At 40.2% G+C, this 27,759-nt stretch overlaps 1 protein-coding gene across 2 annotated transcripts in view; it reads left to right on the top strand.

Annotated features, from left to right (window-relative positions):
• The first annotated feature begins 722 nt into the window (after window positions 1-722).
• SEC24D (SEC24 homolog D, COPII coat complex component) overlaps window positions 723-27,759 on the top strand; it is a 129,292-nt gene continuing 102,255 nt past the window's right edge. Inside the window, exons 1-6 of one of the 2 annotated variants that reach the window (XM_053572074.1) lie at window positions 723-930; window positions 3,069-3,227; window positions 11,970-12,099; window positions 18,291-18,439; window positions 19,615-19,893; window positions 20,301-20,428. In XM_053572074.1, the coding sequence (XP_053428049.1) occupies window positions 3,107-3,227; window positions 11,970-12,099; window positions 18,291-18,439; window positions 19,615-19,893; window positions 20,301-20,428 (807 nt within the window). In that variant the 5' untranslated portion in view covers window positions 723-930; window positions 3,069-3,106. Of the gene's footprint in view, window positions 931-3,068; window positions 3,228-11,969; window positions 12,100-18,290; window positions 18,440-19,614; window positions 19,894-20,297; window positions 20,429-27,759 lie in introns of both variants that reach the window. The other variant, XM_053572053.1, reaches the window with a different exon arrangement.

The raw sequence follows: 27,759 nt of genomic DNA, 5'->3' as shown, positions 1-27,759 counted from the left end.
TTGTTTGTCAGCTGTTCTTCATAGTACGATGAGCTAAGCACCGGATGTTTTTAAGATTCCTGTTTGGGGACAGGGTCGGTATCCTCCTTCTTACGCAAGGAATGGACATGCGTTGAAGGGGTACACAGAACTCCAGCAATCCCAGTTTCAATGGGGATACCTCTTCCCACACTTTTCATGTGAGGCATCCTTCTCCCCATTTCACACGTGACCAGACGGCCTGGGGGTTCCTTCCTCCGTACTGCATTGTACTAGGGTGTCATCAAATTGTTCGTGTGCACATGCCAGATTTGCCTTTAAACTGTACTTTTCTTAAGGTCCGGGAGCGTGTACTTGTCTGTATGTATCAGCAATGGACTACCAGAAATATTAGCTATTCAAGTAACATATAATGAATGAGTTGCTGAAACTGCAACCTGTTGGCTGGAAGAATGAATGAACGCGCTCCCTCTCCTTCCTGCAGGGCTTCAGAGAGGAAATGATCTTGATTTAGCAACGACGTTAAATCATTTGGCCTGCTAGAAGAGAAGAGAGGAAAGAAGGCAGAAAAAGAAGAAAACAAACAAATAAAAAAAAAAACGGGAAAAGGCCCAAAGAGAAAAGAGGGAGGTGGCACGGCCACCGCGCGGAGCCGGCTCTGTGGCCCCGCCCCGGCCCGCCCCCTCCGGCGCCTGTGCGCGTGCGCCCGCGGGAGCGCGGCGGCCGCGCTGAGCCCCGGCGCCGGGGGCGCGCAGCCGGGAGTGTTTGACGTGGCAGTTCCCAGCCCAGCTGCAACTCCGCGCTTAAGACGAGCCTGTGGGGACACCCGGCCGGGGGAAAGGCGCGGCGGAAGAAGCAGCCGCTGCGGGAGCTGGGTCACCCGGAGCAACCCGCAGTAGGCGCGGAGCCGCAGGCTCTCGGAAGCCCCGCAGCGTGCGGGAGCGGGACCAGGTAAAGCCTTGCCCAGCCCGGACGCGCTCAGGCGGGACGGCCCCCTCCCCGGCACCGCTGGAGCGGGGCGCAGTGCCGGCCGGGAGGCGGGCGGCTGAGGCCGAGGCTCACCTGTGGCGGGGGCGGCGGGAGGAGACCTCACACCCAGTCCCTGTAGCCCTCGGTGTAATAATGGGGCGGGTGGGCGTGGGCCTTTTCCACCCGCCCCCACCTTTGAGCCTCGGGATGCAACAGCTGCTTGGTTAGAATCCTCAGTAGCTACAGCCTTTCAGTGTCCCTGCCAGCGGATTCCTGGTCGTGTATCAACTTAATTTCCTTTTTCTTGAGGGAAGGGACTGTTAGAAATATTCCTAGTAAAAAATGGCAACTGTATCTGTTAGCTTCGGGACATCCTGATGGTGAAACTGATTTGGCTAAATCCGAACTTGTTGCGGGGTGAGAAGTGCACCGTGGGTGACAGTGGACTGGAGGGCTCGTTTTGCGATTGGAGCTGCCCAGATTTTCATCCTGGGCCTGTTCATGCCAAGTGGCTTTCTGCCATGTCGCCGCTTGAAGCTGAGTCAGGTTTCTGAAACTTGGTGCTGTGTGAGGAAGTTTGACGTGGCAAACTCGGTTGCGTGTGGAAGCAAATTCCTCTCAGGACCCAGTTTAGAGGGACCTGGCTGCTTCCTGCTCTTTGGAGTGAATAGCTTGGCCCTTCTTTCTGTTACTCAGCAACAGGCTGCCACTTAGGTGTGTTCTGCTGACTTCCTAAATGTGCTTAGTTGGATGAGCTTGTCCAAAGCTCAAGCTGCCACGTCTCTCTCTGCTAAGTGGGAGGAGGGAAAACATGTTGTCAGGAACAAAGTGGACCAGAAGAAGGCTTTTTGCCTATCTCTCTCGCTCCTCTTTTTAGTTCTCCAAGGTGAAGAAAGTGATCTCATACTATTTTTACTTGGTTGCTTTAATTCTGGAAACTTGATGTGAAAACGAAACCAAATTACCAATTTTAGGCTTCGAGTTTTAAATTTGAAATGCTATTTTCTGAATACAGATTTCAGGTCTTAGAAGGTATTGCAGATCTTTCACCTTAAAAGGCAGCAAATAAAAAGAACAGTGGGAACGTTGTGCCTGGGCTGGGTGAAGAAACTGGAGAGACTTTGTAGACTTTTGACCTGGAAGGCTCTCAGAGTCATTGTTTTCTAAAGGAGGGAACTGAGGCCACAGAGGTTCTTTGGGTTATTCCACATCACATAGTGAAGTGTTGGCAGATATGGAATGAAAGCCCACTTCTGCTACGATTCAGAGCATTCTGTCTTGTATAAAAGGTGTTTTGAAAACAGTCCTATGGAATATCTCTTATTTTGTGAAAACTGGAAAATTTAAAGCAAATTGATGTTTGGATTCTGAGTAGAATCAAGATGAGTGTGTTATATTTGTGAGTGTGTGCGCCTACACATATAGGAAGTTACGGTTTTTTCCTTAGTTCTTTAAATGTAGGTGCATGTGTTCTTAGAGGAGTGATACCATTTAAATCAGAAAGAAATTCTGTCATCTTTGTGACACTACTGACAACACGCAAATGTCGGTAGCTTACCACCTGGCTAGGTCAATTATGAGTCATCAAACAAGTCCATTATTAACTTTATCATTTGCTATATTTGTTGGACTATGATTTCTCTTGGTCCTAACTACCAGGTTAAAATTGCTATGTAGAAGAGCTCTAAAAAGATACAAATCATAAAACACCTGATTGCAGACTTCTGGCGGTTATGATGGTCAGTCAGTTGAATAGCATGGTACACTCTGTGCTAAAGTGTGGCGGTGGAAACCAAAAGCACAGAATAGTAGGAACACTTAGACCACATTTTAGGCTTCCACTGAAAAAAGTGGTTGGAAGTTGTTATTCAGGTTTCATGCCTGAGAATGTGCCCAGAACTATTCAAGTGATTTACTTGAGTTTCAAAAAGCTATGGTTAGACCCATTTTAAGAGATAATGGTATGATACTGTACATTGTGTGATATTAAGATGTTTCATGCACCTGCTACTGTACATTTCCTCAAAGCATCATAAACATTAGCAGTGTTTATATTTTTAATAGCATTAAGTGACTAAAGCTTTCTTACATTAAAAAAAAAATTTTTTTTTCTATTGCAGAGTTCTTTTGTAGAACTATCGTTTGGAATGATATTTTCATGATGAGTCAACAAGGTTATGTGGCTACACCCCCCTATTCTCAGTCCCAGCCTGGAATAGGCCTTTCTCCCCCTCACTATGGGCACTATGGAGACCCATCACATGCAGTATCTCCACAAGGTAAAATGTCTTCTTTGGCCTTGTATGTAAGTATTCAGTTTTCAGATTCAGAGCCATAAGATGTTCTGGAAGAAGAACTTTGAAAGCATTGAATGGTTGTTATATGATCCAATGACATGAGATTATAGGATTATTTGGAAAAGTTTCTCATATCAGAGTTACAGTTCAGTTATTGGATGAATAGTTTGGTTTCTAAATATAGACTAAAAGATGATGTTCTGGGTGTTTTATTTTTACTGTCATTGTTCTCATTGTTACTTAGTGCTGTGAGATTATTGTAAATATTCAATAATACATGAATTAAATTTAATACATATATGTGCTAAGGTGATTGGTGCAATAATATTTGAAAATCAATTTTGAGATTGGAAAAATACTGTTAGATTGGCACACTAAAGATTACTCACTGATAATAATAACATGAAAAACTTGGTCTTGCCTTGAAATTATTATTGAACAATACTGGTTGCTTTAAATATGGTAATTAGTAGCAAATCCTGGCTTTAGGAGGCAGAATGGCAGAGAAAGGAATAATGGAGTGGGAATGATGACTATTATTCTGATGGCAGCCAATATCATGAGGCTACCTCCCTGTATCAAAGAGCTACTCTAGGGGAGCAATCAAGCTTTAGGAGACAGGGGTGAGGCTAATAATAGCTTGTTTTAGGTCTGATGGTCCCAAACATTTGGGTAAGACAGTTTCTGGTCATCTGAGAACATGCTGGGAATTCCACTCAAATCCATACCACAGATGTATCATTATACAGAGGGTGCCAAAAATATATATGTATTTTAAGAAAAAAACTGTATTAATTTTGTAATACTTAACTGTGTTTGACTTCTGCAATTTCAAGAGGTGCTCGGTGTGACTTGTATTTATCTTTTGTTATTGATATATATTATTACAATTTTAATACAGGTTTTTCTTTTCTTAAAATGTGTATACATTTTTCTTTTTTTGGCACTCTATGTATATAAGTACTGAAGAGGAATAAACCACTAGACACGTGGGGAGAAACTGGGGAAATCATTCTTGTAGCATCCAGAAAGGCAAAATACTAAACATTATGGGAAGAATTGGTCCTAGATCAATTATAGATCATTTATATGTAATGATAATCCATTGTGGAAATGGACCATATATCAATCAATGAGTAATTAATTCTCAGGGATCACTGGGACTGGCTCAGGTGTTTGGCATCCAGGCTGTGCTCGGAAGGGTGCACAGAGAAAGAGCAGTCAGGGAGGGGTTAGGAAAGCCTCTGGGGAGGCTTGATGTTAGTGACCACACATAGTTTGCTACAGAAGATGTTCTGAGATGGTGAATGTCCTGTGTGAAGTCACCCTTATTATTTAATCTACCCCCAGTTTTTAAAGATTTCCAGATGAGGTATCCTTCTCCATGCTCAGGATCGGTCCTCCCCATAACATTTATAATCTTGCCTTTCTGTATCCTGTAGGAGACATTAACCCATCTCTCTAGTTTCTCTCTATCCAGTGGTTCATTCCTCCTCAGCACTTATGTATAATGATAATTGTAAATTACTCTTTTTTGGTGCTTACCATGTATCAAAATCTAGTCCTAAAAGCTTCACATGTATTGATTTATTTAATACTCATACAATGCTATGCATTAAATTATTAGCACTCTTCTGCAAATAAGAAAATTGAATGTCTGATATAATGTGATTTTCCAAGTTCCCAGAGCTGGTGTGTAGTGGAGCCAGAATTCATACTCCAGCCACTCAGGAAGGCAAACCGCAAACTCTCTTACACATCTGAGTGCAGCACTTTCTTTCCTCTCTTCTTAGCCATCTTCTTGAGAAGGCCTCTTTAACCTCCTCCAGTGCATTTGGTCTCCCAGATCATTTTGGAGGAATTGTGACTGTCTGCCTTTGCCTCTCCTTACACTCCATAGTGTGCCCCTCCATCCTCCCTTCCGCTTCTTTCACTGGGATTGCCATTGGCCTCCTATTTCTAAAAGTAATAGACATTGTCCTGTCTGTGCTCTTTTGTACGTAATGTTATTTATTGCTACCATTTTTGCAGAACTCTTGGCTACTTTGGTTTCAATGACACTATCCTTTTGTTGTTTTTCTTGGTTACTTTCTGGACATCTCTTTTTGAAGGCGTCTTCCTTCTTCTGCATGACCCTTAATATTGCTGTTTCTCCATTTATGTTCTATCTTCATTCCTCTTCTCTCACTCTATTTGTCCTGAAGCTATATCATTCCACATGAAGTGCTTGTCTCTGAGATGTATTCCTCTTGCCCAGATGTCTCTCCTGAGCTCCAGACCCGTATTTCCAATGGCCTACCTGTTTACTCAGCATGTCAAACTTACCATGTCCCAAACGGTTTGGCATTCTTTCTTAGAAGTCTGTTTTTTTCTGGTCTTCAGTACTCACTCAGTAGCATCATTTATTTAGTGGTCCACAGCAGAAACTCTATTTCAAAAACAGATTTCTCCTTTTTATCTACGCAAATGCAATGGATTGCCCAAATCCCTCCTTCCCTTGATCACTGCCCTGGATTGAGTGTTGTGGTGTCACAGCTCACAGCAACTTCAAACTTTTGGGCTCCAGAGATTCTCTTGTCTCAGCCTCCCGAGCAAGCTGAGACTACAGGCACCTTCCCCAGTGCCTGGTATTTTTAGAGATGGAGTCTCACTCTTGTTTAGGCTGGTTTTGAACTCCTGAGCTCAGGCAATCCACCTGCCTCAGCCTCCCAGAGTGCTAGGATTATAGGTAGGAGCCAGTGTACTCAGTCCTCCCAAATCTTTCCCACTTGGTTCCTCTTTCCCATCTTCCTGTCAGTTTTTCTGTTCAATATATCCATCTCTCACCTATATTACTAAAATGGTCCTTTAACCGTTACCCGGCTCTCCAGCACTGCCTTTTTTCTAAGCCATCAACTCTTGAGTCAGAGGGATTTTTATAGCAAGCAAATCTAATTTGGACTTTTCTTATATAAAAGTTTCCAAAGCAGATCTTTACAAAGACTTAAAACCTTTTATGGTCATTGCCCCATTTATATTTTTAAGTTCTTTGGGCCTTCATTATTTTACATATTTCCTTTTCTTTAGTTCACCTCCCTCGTTCCCATATTTGTGATATTAAGTTATTGTCATTTGCACAAACAATGTAACCTAGTCATTTGTATCCTTATATAAATCTGAAATTAAACAAAAAAGTTACTGTTGTTTGCAAGCTGGTTTGTACTTGAACTCCCATATCACTTCCCATATCAGAAAGTCAACCTGTGCCTCCACATTTTCCTCATAACAGGATTACCTTCACACTTCTTCAGACTCAGTTCAAGCGCCATGCTTGCAGGCATTTTGGCCATTTTATTCCTCAAACTTCTTTATAAATGATGTTCTCTTAACTTCTCAGCAGGCCTCTATACCATTCATCACACTGTTAGAAGCAATGTGCCTGGAGCAGGGAAGTGTTTTTAAGACATGTTTTTATTGACAATGAAAAACTGTATATATTTGTCACAAACTACATGTTGTTTTGAAATATGTATACATCATGCAATGGCTAAATCAAGCTAATTATAAATGTTTATTCAGTGAATTAAGTGAATGACAAGCAGCAGCATTCATTAGCACAACACCCTGGTGTTTACCGGTATTTTAAAAAGCTCTTTGTTGGATTGAATCCTTCATGCTTCAATTTAAACCACTTTCTCCTTATGTACTTCTCAGATGGATAATCAAACTGCCATACTCTGTAACTATACCTTTCTGTAAATGGTTTTTATTTAGTTATTTAGAGCTTACACTAAATTACCCCAGCCTTTATTTCTCTGTGGTGAATAACCTGAGGTACCTTAATCTTTAGTCATCATCTGTCTTCTTGTCTAGTCTTTTGTTGATCTTTCTTCTAGTTTTCTGACAGATATAGGCAACCTAGTTGTGGTTCCTTCAAGTGTCTATTCCACCAAAGATCTGGCCAGTGGCCACTCCTGCTCTGTACTTCTCATATACCAAATCTCCATTTATGCCTATTCACTGGGTTTTTAATGCTGATGCTATGTAGTAACTTATTTAACAAATTTATTGAGTAAGCAAAATATTTGTGGTGATACAACAATGAATAAAATAAACCTAATCTCAGTCCTTATAGTACATGCTTCTCTGATGGCAAATGCACTAAATTTAAAAGTAATAGTTATAATTCCGTGGTACTGTCAGAGAGGAAGTGGTGGTTGGTGGTTGGGGCACCTACCCCAGAGGTGGTAGAGAGAAGGGAATCTTCCTGGAGGGGATGGCCTGAAAGATGAGAAAGAGGCGGCCAAGCAGGGAGGCAGTTTACTGGGATTGCAGAGGTGGCACTTTTGATGACCTGCAGGATATTCAGCATGGCTCAGGTGTGGCATGTAAGCAGTGAAAGACATTACAGGAGTTGAACGTGGACCATTTTAAATAACTCAGACTTTATTAAAAGGGGCCATAGGGTGCCTCTGTAGTAATTTAGTCTTGGAAGGGTCACAATCCAATGTGTAGTTTAGAAAGAATGCAGTAAAAAGTGTGGAGAAGGAATTAAGGCTAGGCATACTGCTCTCTGGAGCAGGTTTGTCAGTTCAAAACTATTGGCAGTTGGACAAACTGATTCTTTGTTGTGTGGAGGGGATGCTATCCTGGAAATTAGAGGATATTTAGCAGCTTCCTTGGCCTCTACCCCACCAGATACCTGTAGTACCTCCCCTACTTTTTTGGGATTTGTAGCAACCAAAAATGTCCCAGACAATGCCAAGTGTCTTGTTAAAGGCAAAATCACCCCTGGTTGAGGACTGCTTGTCTGGAAGCTGAAAGTCAAGAAGTGTTGATGTCTTGGAACTAAGACAGGGTCTGTGGGGGTGGTGGTAATGCTCCCAATAAAAGGTGAGCTTATGTAGACATACCACTCCGCATAGTGCTGCAGGACCCGTAGCCATTCTGACATATGATAGAGACCTCAGGAAGCCTATCCTTGTTTAGTTTAGGTAAGTTTCTCCTCCCCTCACTGCCCCCACCCCCCATGTGGTTTTTAGTTTTGGTTTTAGCTTTCAGATCCAAGGCCAAATTCAAGGTATACTTTCCTGTGATGTGGTTTTGGTAAGGGCTCCTTTGCTGAAAACAATCCTCTCTGGTGGAAAGGGATTTGTTAAAGGGCATCAGGAAGCAAGCCTGATACTAAAGAAAGAGAACCAGATTCAAGCCTGTGTGGTCCTTAAAGATGCATCAGTCTGATCAGTAGTCACTGCTTTTCTACCCCACAAGAGTGTGTCGCTTTGACGATTTCAGTGCACATGGCAACCCAAAAAGTAAGGGAGTCTAGAAAATGAAGTTTCTGTCTTTCCAATTCAGGACTATACAGAAGGCAAACTGGAAAGGGCTTGTAATTATTGTTGAGTAAACTAATGTACAGTATCTACCACTGTATTAAAGACCAATTTGGGATCTTAGATATTTTCGTTTCCTTCCTTACTTCTTTCCTCCCTCCCTCTCTCTCTCCCTCCTTCCATTCTTTCTTTCTTTCCTTCCTTTCCTTCCTTCCTTTCTTCTTCTTCTTCTTCTTTTTTTTTTTTTTTGCTTAAGCACAGTTATTTCCTTCTCACTGTATAGTGTTATCAAAATTCTCATGAAAATTCTCATTCTCATGTCTTATGAAGAACTTAATTTTCTTTGTGTCTGATCTCTTTCAAAAAATGTCAATAATATGGCCCAGGGAGGACTATGACTTTGCAGATACCAGTGATACTGACTTCCCTTTGCCCTAGGGATGGAGTCCAGATGACACACAAGACTTTGCAGTCTGACCCCAACAAAGCTGGACAACCTCCACTCTGGCCAGTTTCCCCACAGTCTCTACACACTGAGCCTTTTCCCAGGTCCTGATCATGCTGTCCTCTCTCACATCTTGCTCAAGCTTTGCCGTCGGACTGCCATCCCACCTGTCCACCATGCCAAGAAAACCTCTATTTGTCTTTCAAGGCTTTCCTCAAGCAGTTCTTCCTCTTTGAACTCCTCTTGATTCCCTCAGGCAGAGTTAGAGAGTCCCTGAGCATATTATAGCATCATCGCCGGTTGGCACTATAATGATTTGTTTATGGGGCTGTCTCTTCTGTAAATGCCTCGAAAGCATGTAAAACATCTGTTGAGTAAGAATGAGTTTGAATCATTGCTATAGAGTTGATTCGCAGAAATAAAAGGGAGAGTACATTTTATTAAGATTGGTGTCTAACAATTCTGCTCACATATATTGGAACTGTTTTCTGATTTTCTAAACAGATGGGGATTGTTGATGAAAACTCCTATTAAAGTAGTTTTTTAATTTAATTTAATTTTTTTTTTTTTTTTTTTTTTTTTTGAGACGAGTGTCAAGCTGTCACCCTGAGTAGAGTGCTATGGCGTCACTGCTCATAGCAACCTTAAGCTCTTGGGCTTAAGCGATCCTCTGGCCTCAGCCTCCCAAGTAGCTTGGACTACAGGTGCCACAATGCCTGGCTATTTTTTGGTTATAGTTGTCGTTGTTTGGCGGGCCTGGCGGGATTCGAACCTGCCAGCTCTGGTGTATATGGCTGGTGCCTTAGCCACTTGAGCTATAGGTTCCGAGCCAAAAGTACTATTTTTAAAAAAGAATATTTTTCTATTTCTTCTAGTGCATAGAATTAAATTGAAAATATCTTAGTGCAGCTATTGTGGATTTTCACATTTGATCTTAGCCAAAAGGTGGAGAAGTAATGTTGTAGATTTCCTACTTTTGTCCAAAATGAAAATACAAGTGTGCATATAGTTATAGAGTGTGTGTAGATATAGATAGATGGAGAGGCTGCACTCATTAGGATAAAAATGCTTGAAAAGAGCAGAACAGAGGATATAGCCAGGAGAGAGGAAACAGTTGTTCTGGCTGCTATTGTATCCATCGCCTCATTTAATTTTCAGAACAATCCTTGCAGATAGGTGTCATTATTGCCATGACTTGGTGTTACAAGTCAAGTCTCTAAGAAATAAAGTATCTTGTCAGAGTCACAGCTATTAAATGGTACGGAAGGAATTCAGACCCAGATCTGGGTGACTTCACAGTTTTTCTAACTTTGTTGAATTTGAGGTTTAGAACTTTTTGTATTTTTTAGAGAAGAGGTCTTACTATGTTGCCCAGACTGGACTCTTAACTCCTGGGCTCAAGTGATCTTCTACCTTGGCCTCCCACGTAGGTGGGGGCGTGCCTGTAGTCCCAGCTGCTCGGGAGGCTGGGGCAAGAGAATCGCGTAAGCCCAAGAGTTAGAGGTTGCTGTGAGCCGTGTGACGCCACGGCACTCTACCGGAGGGCGGTCCAGTGAGACTCTGTCTCTACAAAAAAAAAAAATAATAATAATAATAATAATATATATTGAAAATGGTGGTAAATGAAAATTGATAAATGAAATTGTGACTGTAGAGTTAACATAAAATATTTCCTCAGTTTAAGGTATTCTGTTTTAAGAGAAGAAACCTTTGTAAAAGTTTCAGTAATATTATTCATGAAAACTGGCCCTTCACAGGTCACCTGTCATTCTAGATCACCCAACATAAGAAAGTACTCCCTTGAACGTATTACAATGACAGTATGAAAAACTCCTCCTGGGTGAATGCAGGTCATCCAGTCAGACCCTTTCTTTCTGAGGAAATAAACTTTCTGGAGGAGGAGAACAGGGGAAAGAAGAGGTTAGTATGAAGTACCATCATGAGGTCCAGAGGAAGAGGGCATAGCAGGTGGCCAGGAAGTCATGGTGACCTTGCCAGAGAGGTGGGTAGGAACAAAAGTCAATCAAATAGGCTGGAGCACAAACAGGCAGTGTAGAAGCAGAGAGAACAAACAGAAGAATGCACTTCTCTTTTTCTTTCAGTGGGATAGAAGGAGTCTCACAGGTAATCTAGTAATGTAAGCTTTTCATTTTATAGAGCGAAAACAGAGGTCCTCAAAGATAAGCTTCTTGCCCAGGGCCACACAACTACTACCAAGTGGCCATATGGGAACTTGAAACAGCAGTTTCTCTAGAAAAAAGAAAAATGTCTAAAGATAGTTCCAAAGAGAAACCATTAAAGATCTCTGTTTGAGAAGAGCTTATAAATGAAAACACAGTCATTAACTGCATGTGATCCTGTATTTTGTTTGAGTGAGTATGATGACTGGAGCAGTCCCCCAACTATTTATCACCCAACTATTTAGGATGGAGAAAAAATTAGTAAGCAAAGGATGTGCTCAGGATTTTTAGAAAAACAGATCCTACTCTCCATTTGCTGTCCTCCTGGTGTCACTCAAGGGCATTCTCAGTGGTCTTTTTCTTTGATGCCCTACAATTAGAGTTAGAACGCTCTATCATGCCTCTTACTGTTTTGCCATATTTATTTTCTGGCATCCAACCATACCTCAGTTTAAGGGATCCTGCTTTCCATTGTGTTTTCTAAGTATTCTTTGTGGGGTAGTAGGCTCCATTGAGGTGCCTTGATCCCATGCAGAGATTATTACTACTGCTTTAGTTGTGTGGTATTAAAATTATTACTTTCTTTCCTGTTCTTTTATCATTATGACAAGTACCTCTGCCAGAGCCTGGCACTGACAAGTCTGAAGGTGATGGTTAAATCAAGGGATCTTGACCTAATCCATTTGTTTCCTTCCTCTTCTGCCTCGTTTTATTGTTAACCTATTATCTTTATGTCATCTCTCTTTGCACGTTGATATACTTCTAAATTCATGCCCCTCCCTTGCAGGTATGATGAAGCCAGCAGGGCCGTTGGGGGCTGCTGCTCCTGGGGCGATGCTGCCTCCTGGCCCTCCACCTTCTGGACCCCATCAGTTTGGCCAGAATGGAGCTCATGCCTCAGGTCATCCTCCCCAAAGGTGAGCTAGGTAGATTCCAGCCTTCATTTGTATATTGTACTCAAATAGTCTCAGAAATACCTGCTAAACTTACATGTTTATAGGTTGAAAGTTTGACCTCTGGATAATATCTACATTCTTGGGAAGATCTCCTGAAAAGCTTAAGTGAAGACAATGTAGGAAAAGAAAAAAATAAGTTAGGAGGAAAAAACATTAGTAGGTATTTAAAAATATATCATAAAATTACTTGTGTCAATGCCACGCCTTTTAATTTTAAGTTGTATTTAGTTTTAGAATTTTGTATTAATTGCTAATTCTTTAGATGCCTGTGGCCTGTATTTCTCAATAAAATTTTAAGTCACCTTATTTCTTTGATCCTTCATAGCACTGAGTCAGTGCCAAGAGGTGCTTAATGAATATTTTTAAATTAAATCAGATTGTGGCCAATGGTAAAGTCGTGAGTTTGATGTGGAAGGCCCAGAGATGCCAGTGAGGGACTCTCAAAAGGCAGGGCTATAGTAAAAACAACACGGGAAATAAATCTTGTGTTTGTGTTCGTAATAAATTGAGGAAGGGAAAAATTGGGAGCAGGTATGGAGAAGCCACGGTATGAAATGTATGAACTATTCAGAGCCTGCAGCCCACTTGGCACTGTTCCCTGGGAAGGGAGCCAGCATCACACCTTCCCTTTTAGAAATCTCATTATTGCTTGTGCTGTGAGGTGTTGCAGCTGAGAGCCACACTGCCAAGGGCTAGGCAGTGTTTACTCTGGAGTTACCGAGAGGCTTTATTTCTCAGGTTCCTTTCCCAGGTTGTTGGGAGGAAGGGGGAGTAACGCCTTAATGTAAATCTGGACCCTACTGAATGGTGAAGCCACTTAGACATTGCTTTCAAGAACCCTCTAGTCCTCCATTGTAAGAAAACTCCTACTGGGATATTTTAATTCATTGAATTAATTCTTGCATGGGGCATTTGTGAGTTTCATACTTGCTAACTGTTTGTCCTGATAACATTTGCCATGGAAATGGTGGCTGTGGGATGCACTGGGAAGTTAATGCAGGAAACAGGAGGACTCTAATTTGGTTTAAGTGTGATTGCGGTTTTAGCTTGGAACAAGAAGTCAAAGGCCTTTGTCAGGACCTGACCTTACCACCTTTAGTCTCACGAGAGTGATTATAGGAAGGGCAAGAGAGGGAAAGCAAAAAGCCTGGGAACCAGGAGACCTCCTCTGGTGAAAGTGGTTAACTAACTGTAGATGCCGGTGAAGTTCCTTGGCCTCACTGGTCCTCATTCTCCTCACTCATAAAATGAGAACAAAGACTTCTCAGTCCAGAAGTAAAGGGGAGAAGATCTGGAAAAATTCATTGTTTTGAACTTCCAGGCATCACAGGTGGTTTTTAAAATGCAATGCAAAGATTGAACAGCTGGCTTCAAGTTTAGAAAAGGTTTCCGTCACTGGTGTTAGCTGGACTGGATGATCTTTTTGGTTTATTGCTTTTTCTTCTACTTGAATCAGGTTGCTTAGGAGTAAGTGAATTGTGCACTTTGCCATCACAAAGACCCTGGCTGTGTGGTTGTGAGCTCGGCACAGGCTCCTGGACAGGGAGAGCACAGACCCTAGAGTTGGGACATGTCTGTTAATCTTGGCCCAGGCAGATACTTTGCCATGTGTTGGTTTGCTCATGACAACTGCAACAATAGTGTGTGGTTGAGAAGATTTTGATGATTCATGCATGCAGAGTCCCCGTGAAGTACTCGACACTTGTTAGTGGTTATCAATACTATGTCCACTGGATATGGAAGAGCAACTGTCTGTAGCTTGTCCTTCCACAGAGCTCAATCTAGTTACATATGACAGCTTGGTCTCCTTTGCTTATTATTCCTAGGAAAGCTTGCTACAACTTGGATACTGCATTGAAGGTTGGAATTGGGGGTAAAAATGAAAAAGTTGAAGAAAATTCTACTGTTTCAGGCTGAGCCTCCATGGCTACCATGTTACCTTGCCCTCCCAGAACAGACACACTTTGTAAACATAGTAAAGTTTAAGAGCAAAGTACACAGTGATTGTGCAGATGAATCATACCAGTCTGATGGATGAGATTGTCAAAGAGTACATAGATGATTTATGACCCTTTTGTGGGTTCAAGCATTTCTGTGTCACTCTTACCTAAAGGATCAAAGATATCCCTTAATTTTTACCATATTTAAACAAATAAAAGCAAGATATAATTTGACCACTATGTTGATTTGAATTTAAAATACAGAAAAGTATAACATGTATCAATAAAAAATTTTATTTAAAAAATATTGTTGAGTATAATGTTTCATAAACTTTAAAAATTATATGCAGTTTTTTGTCCTTTTCTTTCTCTCTTTCCCTCCCCCCCTTCCTTCTTTTTGAGATAGTTTTCACTCTGTCACCCTGGGTAGAGTACCATGGCGCCATAGCTCAGAGCAACCTCAAACTCTTGGGCTCAAGTGATCCTCTTGCCTCAACCTCCTGAGTAGCTGGGCCTACAGGCATCCACCACAATGCCTGGCTAGTTTTTCTATTTTTAGTAGAGGTGGGTCTTGCTCTTGCTCAGGCTGTTTTCAAACTCCTGAGCTCAAGGGATCCATTTACCTCATCTTCCCAAAGTGCTAGGGTTACAAGCATGAGCCACAGAGCTGGGCTAGTCCTTTGTACTTTTCATCTTGGATGAGGAAGAATAAATATCTTAAACTCATAAGTAGTGCTGAAGTTACATGGGGTTACTCCTGGGTGGGATTAAACTGTTAAATAAAATCTACAACCTAAAAATCTCTCTTTTTTTTTTAATTATAAGGGAAAAAGTCAAGTAGTCAATTGTAAGTGACACGTTTTGACCAGAAAATGGTGAATTCAGGAAACAGGGCCCTTGTCTTTCCACATTGAAGCTGATGTATGTGAATCTACCAAGAAATTGATTTCAATGGAAAAGGAGGGAGTGGTAAAAATAAGAGAACTAGTGGTTATTTTTTTTTTAACTTTTTTTAATGTGAAAAACAATGGTAAGATTTGGCAGAGCTTTTATTTTCTCTACTCTATGGGTTGAGTATTTAAAAAATCTACATTTTGTTTTAATCAAACCTTGGAAAATTTGGCACTTTACATACACAAACTTTGGCCTGTATCTCATTTCTTGTGTAATTTGCCAGAAAGTTAAAAATGGGGACTATGTGAATTTGAACAGGCCACGGACAACTAAATCAACTCTGTAGAGGACTAGGGTTAAATTGAGACTACATTTTCATGTTTTATTAATCATCTGTTAGTAATTCTTTATTGATTTCTTTTTGGTGGTGAATCTACCTTTTTCTGACATTCAACAAAACAGTAAGTTAAAAGACATAATTGAATGTTTCTTATATTTCACTCAGAAATATGTTAAATGAAGGCAGTTACCAAGAGAAATATTTAACTCTATATGGTTCTTAATTTTAATCATATTATATTTATAGCAGAGGAAGGGATCATTCTGTTTCACCTCCATTGTTACAATTTTAAAGCTGGGAGCTACAGAGAAGAGGTTTGTCTGTGATCACATCCTGGGTCTCAATGCTGGTAATGTGAGGACCAGGATTCTTACTTAACTTTGACCCCCACTTTATGTGTGACTGTGGATAGACTAATTTGGTAAGGTAATGAAATTGAAAAGGATCATACCCAATCATGTATTTTAAATGTTCTGCTATGTGAGGATTTTTGTTAATTTAATATTTAATATTATTTTTGTTTTTAAGTTCATAATATTACTTTTAAAGGCCAAGACTATAATACTTCCCATATTTAAGATGATCAGAAAGAAATGGTTTCTTCATGAATTTCTGAAGTGACTCTCAGGACGTACAATAAATACTGAATGATAAGTAAGCATTTATGGGTTAAAAGTAGTAGCTGATGGTTGTATATTCTCTCATTTTGTATTTTAAATATTTAACCTTTTGTTAAGTCAAAATAATACTTGAAGCTGCTTGTGTCATAACTCCTATTTGAAATATATTCTGTCCTACCTGTATTATCTATGCAAAAAAATTATTTATAGAAATTTATTTATTTGAGACAGTCTCACTTTGTCACCCTCGATAGAATGCTGTGGTGTCATTGCTCTCAACAACCTCCGACTCTTGGTTCAAGTGATTCTCTTGCCTCAGCCTCCTGAGTAGCTGGGACTACAGGTGCCTGCCACAATTCCCGACTGTTTTTAGAGGCGGGGTCTTGCTCTGGCTCTGGCTGGTCTTGAACTTGTGAGTTTAGGCAATCCACCCGCCTTGGCCTCCCAGAGTGCTGGGATTACAGGTGTGAACCACCGTGCCCGGCCAGAATTTTCTATTTTAAAAATATTATTAAGTCCAGAAGTCCAAGACTGGCCTAGGCAAGAGCGAGGTTCCATCTGTCCTAAAAGTAGAATATTAGTCAGAAATGGTGGTGCGTGATTATAGTCCCAGCTCCTCAAGAGGCTGAGGCAGGAGGCTTGTTTGAGCCCAGGAATTTGAAGTTGCAGTGAGCTATGATGACACCACTGCATTCTGGTGTTGGCAACAGAGCAAGACCCTATCTTTAAAAAAAAACCAAAAACATAAAACTCCCCTTAGTTTTGTTAACATTTGTGACACATCTTTGAAAATGTGGGGACTTTTTTCTTCATTTAACTGTCTGCTAGCCCAGTCCCTGCTTATCCTGCATCTACTTCTGTGTTCTTACAGAGTAAACATTCTGCTTGTGTTTAATTACCCCCATGCCTGAATTTTTGAAAAAAGACAAAGTATTATTTCTTAAAAAATAAAAAGAAGAAATGGATTGATAAAACAAGTCTTTAATATAATTCTTGGAAACATTTTTCAGTGTTCACAACATATTTTAAATGTGTTATGGAAGACTAGAATTATATTTTGCCCCGAGTGTTTCATCAGTGTCATTAATTGGGTAGAAATATAAAGAAAGATTTTACTGTGTAAGTTAACTTTTGATGAGTGGGCACAAATACATGGTTTGATGGAAGAAATAAGACCTAGTGTTAGATCAGCAGGGTGACTACAGTTTACGATAATCTATTATACATTTAAAAATAGCTAGAAGAAAATAATTCAAATGGTTATAGCATAAAAGATAAATATTTAAGGTGGTGGATGTCTCAAGGACACAGATTTGATCTTTACAAGTTGTGTAAATGTATTAAATTAGCACATGTACCCTGAAACTATATACATCTATTATGCACCAATAAATAAATAATACATTGTGACCCTCAAACATAAGTACAAAAAAGTTAACTTTTATATTTTCTATCTTTATACATCTTTCCCCCCCAAATATTTAAATCATAGGATACTTAATCTTTGTTGGTCTTCTAAAACTTTTTTATAGGAGAAGAATTCGACAGTTTTGTTTAGCAATACTTTTGGGTTACAACACTGTACCTTCTAAATTTTATAATCAGTTATCTTCTATAGGATAGCTCGTAGTTGTGAGTTACAGGGAAAGAGCATTTAGAGCATTCATCTATTTAACACAAAATGTGAGATAGCATTATTCTGGGAATGTGCTTAATATCATACAAAGTAATAGTCTTTTGGCCAATTTTAAGTTTTGTTTAAAATAATTATTCAAACCAAGACATATGAAGAAAAATGACAAAATAAAATTAGTATGATATTTTAGAAAGTGTATTCACTTAAGACCTGGGGAAAGCCTGGTCCCATTGTTGTCACAAACAGGTCATGGAACTTTAGGCAGACCACAAGCCATTCCTGGGCTGTGCTCCTGACCTCTTAAGTGGCATTTGGGGACAGAAGGCAAGATGTGGGCCACTAGGGAAAGAGTTTCCAGTTTACAGTTGGAGAAGTTGAAATCAAAATATATCATTTGGGAAAATTTAATTTTATTTAAAATTTAAAATTGATAAGAATCCGTTATGTGAATCTAAGGCACAGAGCAACATAATAGGAACTCTGTTCAGATGGTGGTTATTGTTTAATGCAAAATAAGGAAAAATAAACATCCAGTAAGTTCAAACTAAATCAAAAGTAAAGTGCGATGAAGTTATTGACATTTGTTGGATGTTGTTTGCTTATGAAACTGTAGGGCAGCGGTTCTCAACCTGTGGGTCGTGAGCCACAGGAACTGTATTAAAAGGTTGTGGCATTAGGAAGGTTGAGAACCACTGCTCTAAAACCCTTTTTATCTCTCTCAGATTTCCGGGCCCTGTCCCTGTCAACAGTATGACATCTTCTTATGCACCCTACCAACCCTCCACACAGTCCTCTTATTCAAGTCCTATGTCCACTTCATCCGTCACCCAGCTGGGTAATCAGCTCAGTGCTATGCAAATCAGCAGCTACGGTAACAGTTTTATTTCTAGTGTTCATTGACTGTTTTGTGTAATGATTATTTTTAGTGAGAAATATTTTCTTCATTTTTAAAATAGACATGACTATGGCATACCATATTACGTTGGTATTTGGAGATTTTTATATAAAACATCTATATTATAAATGGCTGTAATTTTTTTTTCTGACTGTGCTGCCATTTATTTCAACAAAACTGACAGACCCTCAGGATATCTTACCTTCAGTGCTAGGACAACAAAAGAATGCTGATTTTACAAATGGGCATTAGGACAGTGAAATGATTTTAAGAAATATGAGTATATTTTAACCTTGTGTGTATTATGGGCCCCCACAACTGAAAATATAATACTCATTGTTTCACAGTGCATTTAAATTTTGGGTTTAGATCATGGAAAGAATGGAAGCTCAGATGTTGTAATGCAAAAAAGAGAATAAGAGAAAAGAATTTTGGAGTCATAGACATCACCACTGTAATGATAGGTCAGCTATTTATCTTGATGAATGTTTCTATGGTACTTAAAATTAGTTTTTTATAAGTATCAGTAAAAAGCCCTCAGAATATTTTCTATTTCTCATGAATTTCAAAATGAATAAAGTCTTCGAGGAAGCAATTCAATTTCATATAATCAGAAAAGAGAAAACATGAATCTGGTTTTACAGTCCTTTCCAAGAATGATTGGAAAGCACATTAGTGGCCCAGCCCTTCCCACTGGTTATTTCTTCCTAGTTCTGAAACTGTTTGATCAAGTCAAGCACAGGATGCAAATAATTTGTTGAATGTGTAATTTACCTGTATAATGCTCGTTAAATAATAAAAATTTTTTCTATATGATTTTTCTAGATTTTGTACGAAATATAGCTATCTTAATGCATGTCTTATGTCAAGTTAATGCAACTGAGTTAAAATTTATCCTATTAATTCTTTTACTAAAGTTGTGAATGTTGCTTTTTACCTTTTAAAATTTCCAATTGTATAAAGTGCTCCAAATGGCATTTGTATCACTTTCTAAAAGAAGATTTCAATGTGTGGCCAAAAACACCCAAAAATGTATAAGGGTGCCCTCTTGCTTTATGTCAGAAAAACAAAGGTCTCTGTCATGTACTTCACAGAAGTTAGGGAGTACAGCAATGTGGCACTTAGGTGGACTGGTTTTCTTTCTTACACAGGTTCGGGCATGGCTCCTCCCAACCAGGGGCCCCCTGGTCCTCTGTCAGCCTCAGCATTCCAGAGTTCTCCACGCCCTCCACAGCCATCTATTTTGCAGCCTGGATCTCAAGTTCTCCCACCACCACCCACCATGATAAATGGCCCTGGTGTCCCACCTTTGCCTCCGCCAACTCCGTTCAGGCAGGATGGGCTCCCTGGGCCTGCTGCTCCGAGTGTACAGTACCAGCCCCCACCTCTTCCTGGCCAGGGCCTGGGTGCTGGATACCCTCCACAGCAGGGTAAGGTGGGCAGGCTGTAGAGGACAACCTTGGGTTACCTAGGGGAACCCTTAACTGGAAATCAGCTTTGCTCCTGGGTTACTAGTATATATCATTTTAAGAGATGGGGTTGTTTTTGAACAGTGTGGCCAGAGCCAAGAACTGGGACACTGACAATATTCATACTTGACTCCTTGCCTTATTTAAGAAGTTGAAAAAGGGCAGCGCTTGTGGCTCAAAGGAGTAGGGCGTTAGCCCCATATGTCAGAGGTGGCGAGTTCAAACCCAGCCTCAGCCAAAAACTGCAAAAAAAAAAAAAAGAAGTTGAAGAATACAATATGCTTGACTGAACAGCATAATGTTGTCAGTGAGTCTTATGTAGGGGATTTGGTCCTATAGCTATTTCTTTTTCAATTTTTCCCAAGTAGCTAACTCTGGCCCCCAGATGGCAAGCACGCAGCTTTCCTACCCAGGAGGCTTCCCTGGAGGTCCTGCACAGATGGCTGGTCCACCACAGCCCCCAAAGAAGCTGGATCCTGACTCTGTCCCCAGCCCTGTAAGTGCTCTTCTGCCATAGTCTCCCTCACAAAGGAGCATTTTTCATTCATTGTTCTTAGAAACTCTCCTGTTTGTTGGCATTTGTCTTGTTTATCACAGAAGGTAGGAGATACTCATCTCCTTTATATGTCTGTACGGGGAAGGCATCCTAGGGGGCTCCTTGGGAGAACAGCTATGTAGGCTATTGTTTTGCTGTCCTATCATCTGGGCAGTGTCTATTAACATTGACAGTGACATACACTGGCAGTATCTATTGCTGTTTAATGAGTAATTAGTAGTAAAAGTATATCCTGTATAGACATGCTTTTTAAATAACTACAGGGTCCTTCTCAATAAGGGCAAGGCTGAAAATATAAAGTATTTTTTATTTTGCACATTAAGAAAACAAAATTTTTTAATGTAAAGTTCTAACTGGAACTTAAAACTCTTCTCCCCTCAAGTAATTTTCTTTGGAGGGTTCCTTTTTAATAACTGTTATCAGTCAGCTTTACTGCCTAAGAGACAGTTTTCAAGTTTGCTTACAACTGGAAAGATTTATTTATCACTTAGGTTGCATGTATAGGCTGCTGCAGATTGACTTAGTTTCTGCTTCACCTGCCATTATCATCCCAGAATCTGGAGTGAAGAGGCGGCCACTATGGGGACATGCTATTCTTGTGGCAGAGGGAAAAAAAAAAAAAAGAGAGCCAGCTGGCCAAAATACACAATAGCTCTTAAAGCTCTCATTCAGATGTGGCATGTGTCACAACTGCTCCTGTGCCTTTGGGCAAAGTAAATCATACAACAAAGCCTAATGTCAGTGGGGCAGAGATGTATATGCCTCCCTTGGGTGGAGCTGTAAGATTTATGGCAATGAGTGGCGGCTAACATTCCTTCAGAATAATAATGCAGTCAAATATAGTTAATTTCAGGTCTTTGAATAGGTTCTATAAACAGAAATAGGAAAAATTAGAAATAAACAAGTGAGCACAAAGAGCTACTGTATTAGCTAACTTTTGCGGTGTGACAAACCACTACAAAACTTAGTAGCTTAGAACCGCTTCTTGTTAATACTCGTGTCAGTGGGCTCTGGGGCAATTCTGCTAATGTGGGCCAGACCCAGCCGATTGTGCATCTGGGTACCTCTGGGGGCTTGTCTGGTGCCTGTATGGTTTAGGATGGTTTCCTGTGGCTGTTATTACAAATTACCACAAATAAGTTGATTTAAAACAACAGAAATGTATTCTCCCAGAAGTCAGACAAACCAATGTGTTGGTGGGTGTGATGGTTTGAGTATTTGTCCCTTCAAAAAACCCATGTTGGAACTTAATCCCTAATGTGGCAGTATTGAGAGGTGGGGTCTTTAAGAGGTGATTGAGTCATCAGGGCTCTGCCCTCCTGAATGGATTAACCCATGCATTAGTGGGTTAAGGAGATATCATGAGAATGGGACTGGTGGCTTTATAAGAAGAGGAAAGGACCTCTCACTGTGTGATGCCCTCAGCTGCCCCAGGACTCCACAGAGTCTTCACCCACAAGAAGGTCCTCACCAGATGTGTGCCCTCCACCTTGGACTCTCATCCTCCATAACTGTAAGAAATGTGTCTTTTCATTATGAATTACCCAGTCTTAGGAGTTCTGTTATGAGCAATGAAAAACAGGCCAAGATGGCAGAGCCCTGCTCCCTCTGAAGGCTATTGGGGGGAATCTGTTCCTTGATTGTTTTAGATTCTGGTGGCTGTAGGCCTTCCTGGGCTTATGACACCAGTTCTGCATCTGTGTTCACATTGCCACTTTCTCTCACTGTTTTCTTTTTGGGGCATCTGTCCCAAACCTTGTCTGCCTCATTCTTACAAGAATACACATGATTCCAATTTAGAGCCCACCCAGCTCATCCAGGATAAGCTCCTCTTAAGGTCTTTAACTTAATCAATTCTTTAGCCATGTGAAGTAATATACATGGGTGTATCATTTGGCGGCCATCATATTGCCCACCATAGACAGTGTCATTCGTGTATCTCGTGTACCATACTGGGGACAACTGGGCCATATTGTCAAGCTTGCTAGACCGGGTTTGTTGATGTGGTGGCAGATTTCCAACAGGCAAAGCAGGCGAGTGCAAGGCCTCTTGAGGCTTAGGCTTGGAACTGACACATAGCTATTTTGTTACATTCTCTTGGACAGGTCAGAAGACTATCCCAGATTCAAGAAGTAGAAAAGTAGACTCTACCTTTTTATGGGAAGAGGTGCAAGTCATTGAAAATGGCACAGATATAGGGAAGGGTAGAGAATTTTGACTATTTTTGTAATCTAACACTTATTTTCTAACTATTTGAATAGAAATTTGAAGATTTTTAAGAAAGTGTCTATTGGTAGAATGTTAGAAATTAAATTTTAGCAACTCTTAGTGCTTTTTTTGCTAATTATATTGCCAGTCATTACTTTTATGGCAAGAGAGAAAGAGATAGATAGATAGATAGAGAGATAGATAGATAGATAGATAGATAGATAGATAGATAGATAGATAGATAGATAGATAGATAGATATGAGAGATCGATCTATTTAAAGAATTGCTCACTTGATTTTGGGCTGCAGACTGGAGACCTAGGGAGGAGTTGATGCTGCAGTTGAAGTCTAAAGGCATCTGGAGGGAGAATTCCTCTTCCTCAGGAACCTTTTTCTCTTAAACCTTCAGCTGAGGGTAATCTGCTTTAAAGTCCACTGGTTTATATATTAATGACATCTAAAACAAAACCTTTACAGCAACATCTAGACTGATATTTACCTCCAAAACAGGTACTATGGCCTTGTCAAGTTGACATAAAATTAACCATCATATCCCCTTCTCTTACATCATCTACACTTATTTAAAAATGACTTAAAAATTTTTCTGTTGAATCATTCTCATCAGGGTATAAATAGCTATACTGCTTCCCATCAGTCATAAAGGCAGCTTTCCTTGGCCCCTGCCCAAATCTGGGTCTAGTTTTTCTTCCATCTCTTGGCTTTCTTGTATAGTTAGAAATCTACAGAAGAGCTGCCTATACCAGCTGTCTTCAGATTGTCTCTTCCTGCTCTCTCCTGAACCTGTTCCAATTCGGATTTCATCACCACAGCCCTATAGGTCTTGTGTTTATGTACGTCACCAGTGACCTCCCGCCACCAGATCGAACGGTCAGTTGTCACATCTCATCTATCTTGACTGTCAGCAGCAATTGTACACCTCTGTTTACTCCATTTTTCTTAAAGCCTTTACGTTGGCTGCTAGGGCACCACCCACTGACTTGTCTCTCTGCTGACCCCACTAGTAGCTTTTGTCTTCTTTGTTGGTTTCACCTCATCTCTGACCTCCTAGAGTTAGAAGTGTCCCAAGACTTAGTCTAGGACCTGGCCCACTGACATTCACTCTTTAGGTCAGTACTACTTAATGTGTGTTCCCTGGATAGCACCGTCCACCTGGGAGCTTATTAGAAATTCGTGTTCTTAGCCCAGACCTAAGTCAGAATCTCTGGGGTGGGGCCCTGAAAACTGTTTCAGTGATTCCATCTATTCTCATGACTTTAAATGAGATGCAAACATTCCCAGGTAAGACCATTTCCCTGAAATCCAGATCCAGCTCCATTCTTCTAGCTCCTCAGGCCAAAAACCTTGGAATCATGATTAATTTTCTCTTTCTTATGAATCTCACGTATAATTCTTCAGCTAATTCTATTGATGATGCTGCTGTATGTGCTTGCCTTGCTTCAAGCCTCTACCATCTGTCTACCTGGATTATTGCTAAGGAGCCTCTTAGCAATAATGGTGATCTATTCACATTCTAACTCAGATTATGTCTTAGCTAAGAAAATCCCCAGTACTCCTCTAGTTAAAAACAGAAGTTCTTACAATAGCCTGCAAGACTCTCCATTATTTGTCACACCTGGCTCTCCTACACCTCCCACCATAAACATGCTTGCACATACCCTCCTCCGACCTGGTCTCTTAGCACGCTTCTCTTTTGCTTCAGCTGTACCAGCCTCCTTATAGTTCCCTTGACTTGCCAAGTGTGCTCCTGCCTCAAGGCCTTTACACTTGATGTTTCCTCTTCCCTAGATGTATGCAGGGTACAAATCACGTCCTCAGTTCCTTCTCATCTTCGTTGCTCATCCCCAATCTCTCTGGCACTCCTTCCATGTCACTCCATAGCTGTAGCACATACTACTATATGAAATAGGTGTATTATTTGTACATTCGTTTGCCTTCCATACTATAATGTCAGCTCCATGAAGGCAAAGATTTGGTTTTGTTAACTGCTGTGTCTCTAACACCCAGAAAAGGTCCTGGTACATTGAATGTATCCACATATTTGTTGAGTGAATGAATGAACAATAAAAGCAGTAGGCAGCAGGTGCTGTAGACCCTGTAGATTCATCTGAGACCCTTAAAATACAATCTAGTATTTATTTTTATCTTAAAAGTAATGAAATAATGATGCCAGATGGAGCCTGTTTTTTGTTTGTTTGTTTTTTGAGACAGAGTCTCACTATGTCACCTTTGGTAGAGTGCCATGGCATTACAGCTCACAGCAACCTCAAACTCTTGGGCTCAAGCAATTACCTTGTCTCAGCCTCCATGGTGGGACTATAGGTGCCCACCACGATGCCCAGCTATTTGTTTTTGTTGCAGTTGTTTAGCTGGTCTGGGCTGGGTTCGAACCTGCCACCCTCGGTGTATGTGGCTGGCTCCATAACCACTGTGCTATGGGCGCCGAGCCAAATGGAGCCTGTTTACGTTCCTATTACCGAAGTAACATGCTTTTGCTAACTAAATTCTTCCTCTGGAAAGATAGGTGTAAAATCATGTTAACTGCTCTCCTGCTCTCGGGCTATGTGCTTATGATGGTTTTAGCCATTTTTTGAAAGAGAGGAAATTGGTGTTATCATCAAAATTCTTCTTCCCTCCCTTTCTGCACTCACAGGAGGATTATTCAGCAGCTGGGTGCTTCCTATTCCATTTTCTCTCTCTAGAATTCCATGATTCTCAGAGACAGTGAACCTTTCTTTGTATTCTTCTATAACATCTTCGTGTTCTTCAGATGATTCACATACATCATCCTGCTCATCAGTGACCTTGCTAACTAGGGAAAATGTTCATCCAGAATTTCCTTTTGAAGCAGAAATGTTTTGAAAAACTTTCTTCAAAACGCTTGGATTTTTTGCATATCACATATAGACTTAGTTTTATTTTGCAAAGAAATATTCAAGTCATTTTGTTTGACATGATTTCACGCAGGAATACTATATTCCTAAAGAAATCTTCCTTCTCTAATTCACACTACTAATTCTGTTCTTCATAAAATTTAACCATCTGTTCTCACAGAAATAAAATTCTAGCTCACACCTGTCCCTGTGATAGCCAGCACACTTTAGAATAATATGGTGTATCCATAGTGAATATGTCATCCTTCAACTTGGGCATGTTATAAAACTGAGAAACTTTTTTTCCTTTGGGCAATTACCTAGTAAGGGGATTTCAGGATCAAATGGTATGGCTATGTTTAGCTCTCTAAGGAATCTCCATCCTACTTTCCATGGAGGGTGTACTCGTTTGCAGACCCACCAACAGTATGAGTGTTCCTTTTTCTCTGCATCCACACCAACATCTGTTGTTTTGGAACTATGTGATATGGGCCATTCTCACTGGGATTAGGTGATATCTCAGTATGGTTTGATTTATCACAAAAGTGGAAAAACAAACACCACATGTACTCAATACTAAATTGGAATTAGTTGGTCAACACCTATATATGTTCATGTAGAAGCAAAACTCAAATTCAAGTAGGGGATAGAGAGGAGGAGGATAGGCAAATTCCTAATCCACAGCTACATTGCACGGACACATTGTACGCTTTCTGGATGAAGGACATGCCTCTAACTCTGACTATAGTCTTACAAAAGAAACTATGTAACCAAAACTTACACTTATCACCATAATAGTCTGAAAGTTTTAAAAAGGAAAGAAACTGAGGAATTGACTATGCTGTATTGCATTTGCAGGAATATAGTTAATAATACTTACAACTTGTTGCAAGGTGTCACTTAAAAAAGTAGCTTTAGCACAGAGATTTGCTGATGCAAGATACAATGAAAAGAAATGGGAGCATCTGGCTCTGCTAATGCTTTCTTTATCTGTGCAGTAAACCCTTGATGTTTTAACATCATGCAAGGTGCACCATCTGTACACACCCTCACTCAATTTACCAAATTCAGTCCAAATTTATGACATTTATTTTCAAAGTTGTTGAAGAAATCTATTTCTTGTGTTCTCCTTGCAAGTGTGCCCAAAGAGAGTAACTCTTCATAGCAAAGAAAATCTGTTCTGAACCCAATGAAGTACAAAATCTGCATTGAGTCAGTAGTATCAGTTGATTCACTCAAAGTGATTGAATAATATATATTTTCCTTCTGAAGTATTGCAGGAAGTTGTTCTTTTAAGTTGAAGCCTAATTCATGCTGCTGATCAGTTATGGTTCTCCTTGAAAGAAGCAGTTGTTTGTATTTCAGAATGTTAATGGGGGTCTAAGCATCCTCTACTTTCAACAACGCATTCTTTCACAATTTCTGCATCACTGAGTGGCTTCCCTCTTTTCCTGAGGATGTAAGGTACTTTGTAAGTTGCTTCAGTGGCAGTATTTCCAGGTCTTCTTGCTGCTTGAGAAAATGGTCTTTGCTTTTCATAAATCTTTTAACTTCTGCAATACAACCATTTGTACCTCTCTTTCTAGTGTAAAATATTTGTGGTCCTTATGAGTGTTATAGAATGCTGATGGGCACTGACTTTTTTTAATGTTGGTATCGAAGTATCACAAAGCAAATCATTTTATCTTTAGTAGAAAGAAGATAATATTGAGATTCGTAATGCTCACTAAAATATCCATTTTCTTCAGTATTCTCTTGGTCTTCTTTGACATCACCAGTTGTTAAGTAGACAGAATTAAAAAATACTGTCGAACTGTTCAACCATTCACACATTCTACTTCAAATGGAAACACAGTGTGCCGTTGTCAAAAGCTGATAACAGACTTGTGTACTTGACCCCCATAAACTCTTGCCAGCCAACCTCGTGCAGTTGTGGTGTCATCAGGCAGAGGAGGTTAGTTGTAATTTCTGTCAATTTTGCCCTTATGGCTTATTAATGTTCTAATTGTGGTGGTCAATCTGGCAGGATTATTTCATTGAAACTTAACTTTTTGTTTGGTATTTTAAATACTTCATTTTAAAAATAAAATAAAAAAATAAAAAATGAGTAAAAATGTATTAATAAAAATAAAAGGGTTTGTTTAGCAAAACCTGGATTCAGTCAAAAGGTTG

This window comes from Nycticebus coucang, chromosome 1, assembly GCF_027406575.1.
Source record: "Nycticebus coucang isolate mNycCou1 chromosome 1, mNycCou1.pri, whole genome shotgun sequence".
NCBI classification, from domain to species: Eukaryota; Metazoa; Chordata; class Mammalia; order Primates; family Lorisidae; genus Nycticebus; species Nycticebus coucang.
This window is presented reverse-complemented; position numbering and strand designations above follow the sequence as displayed.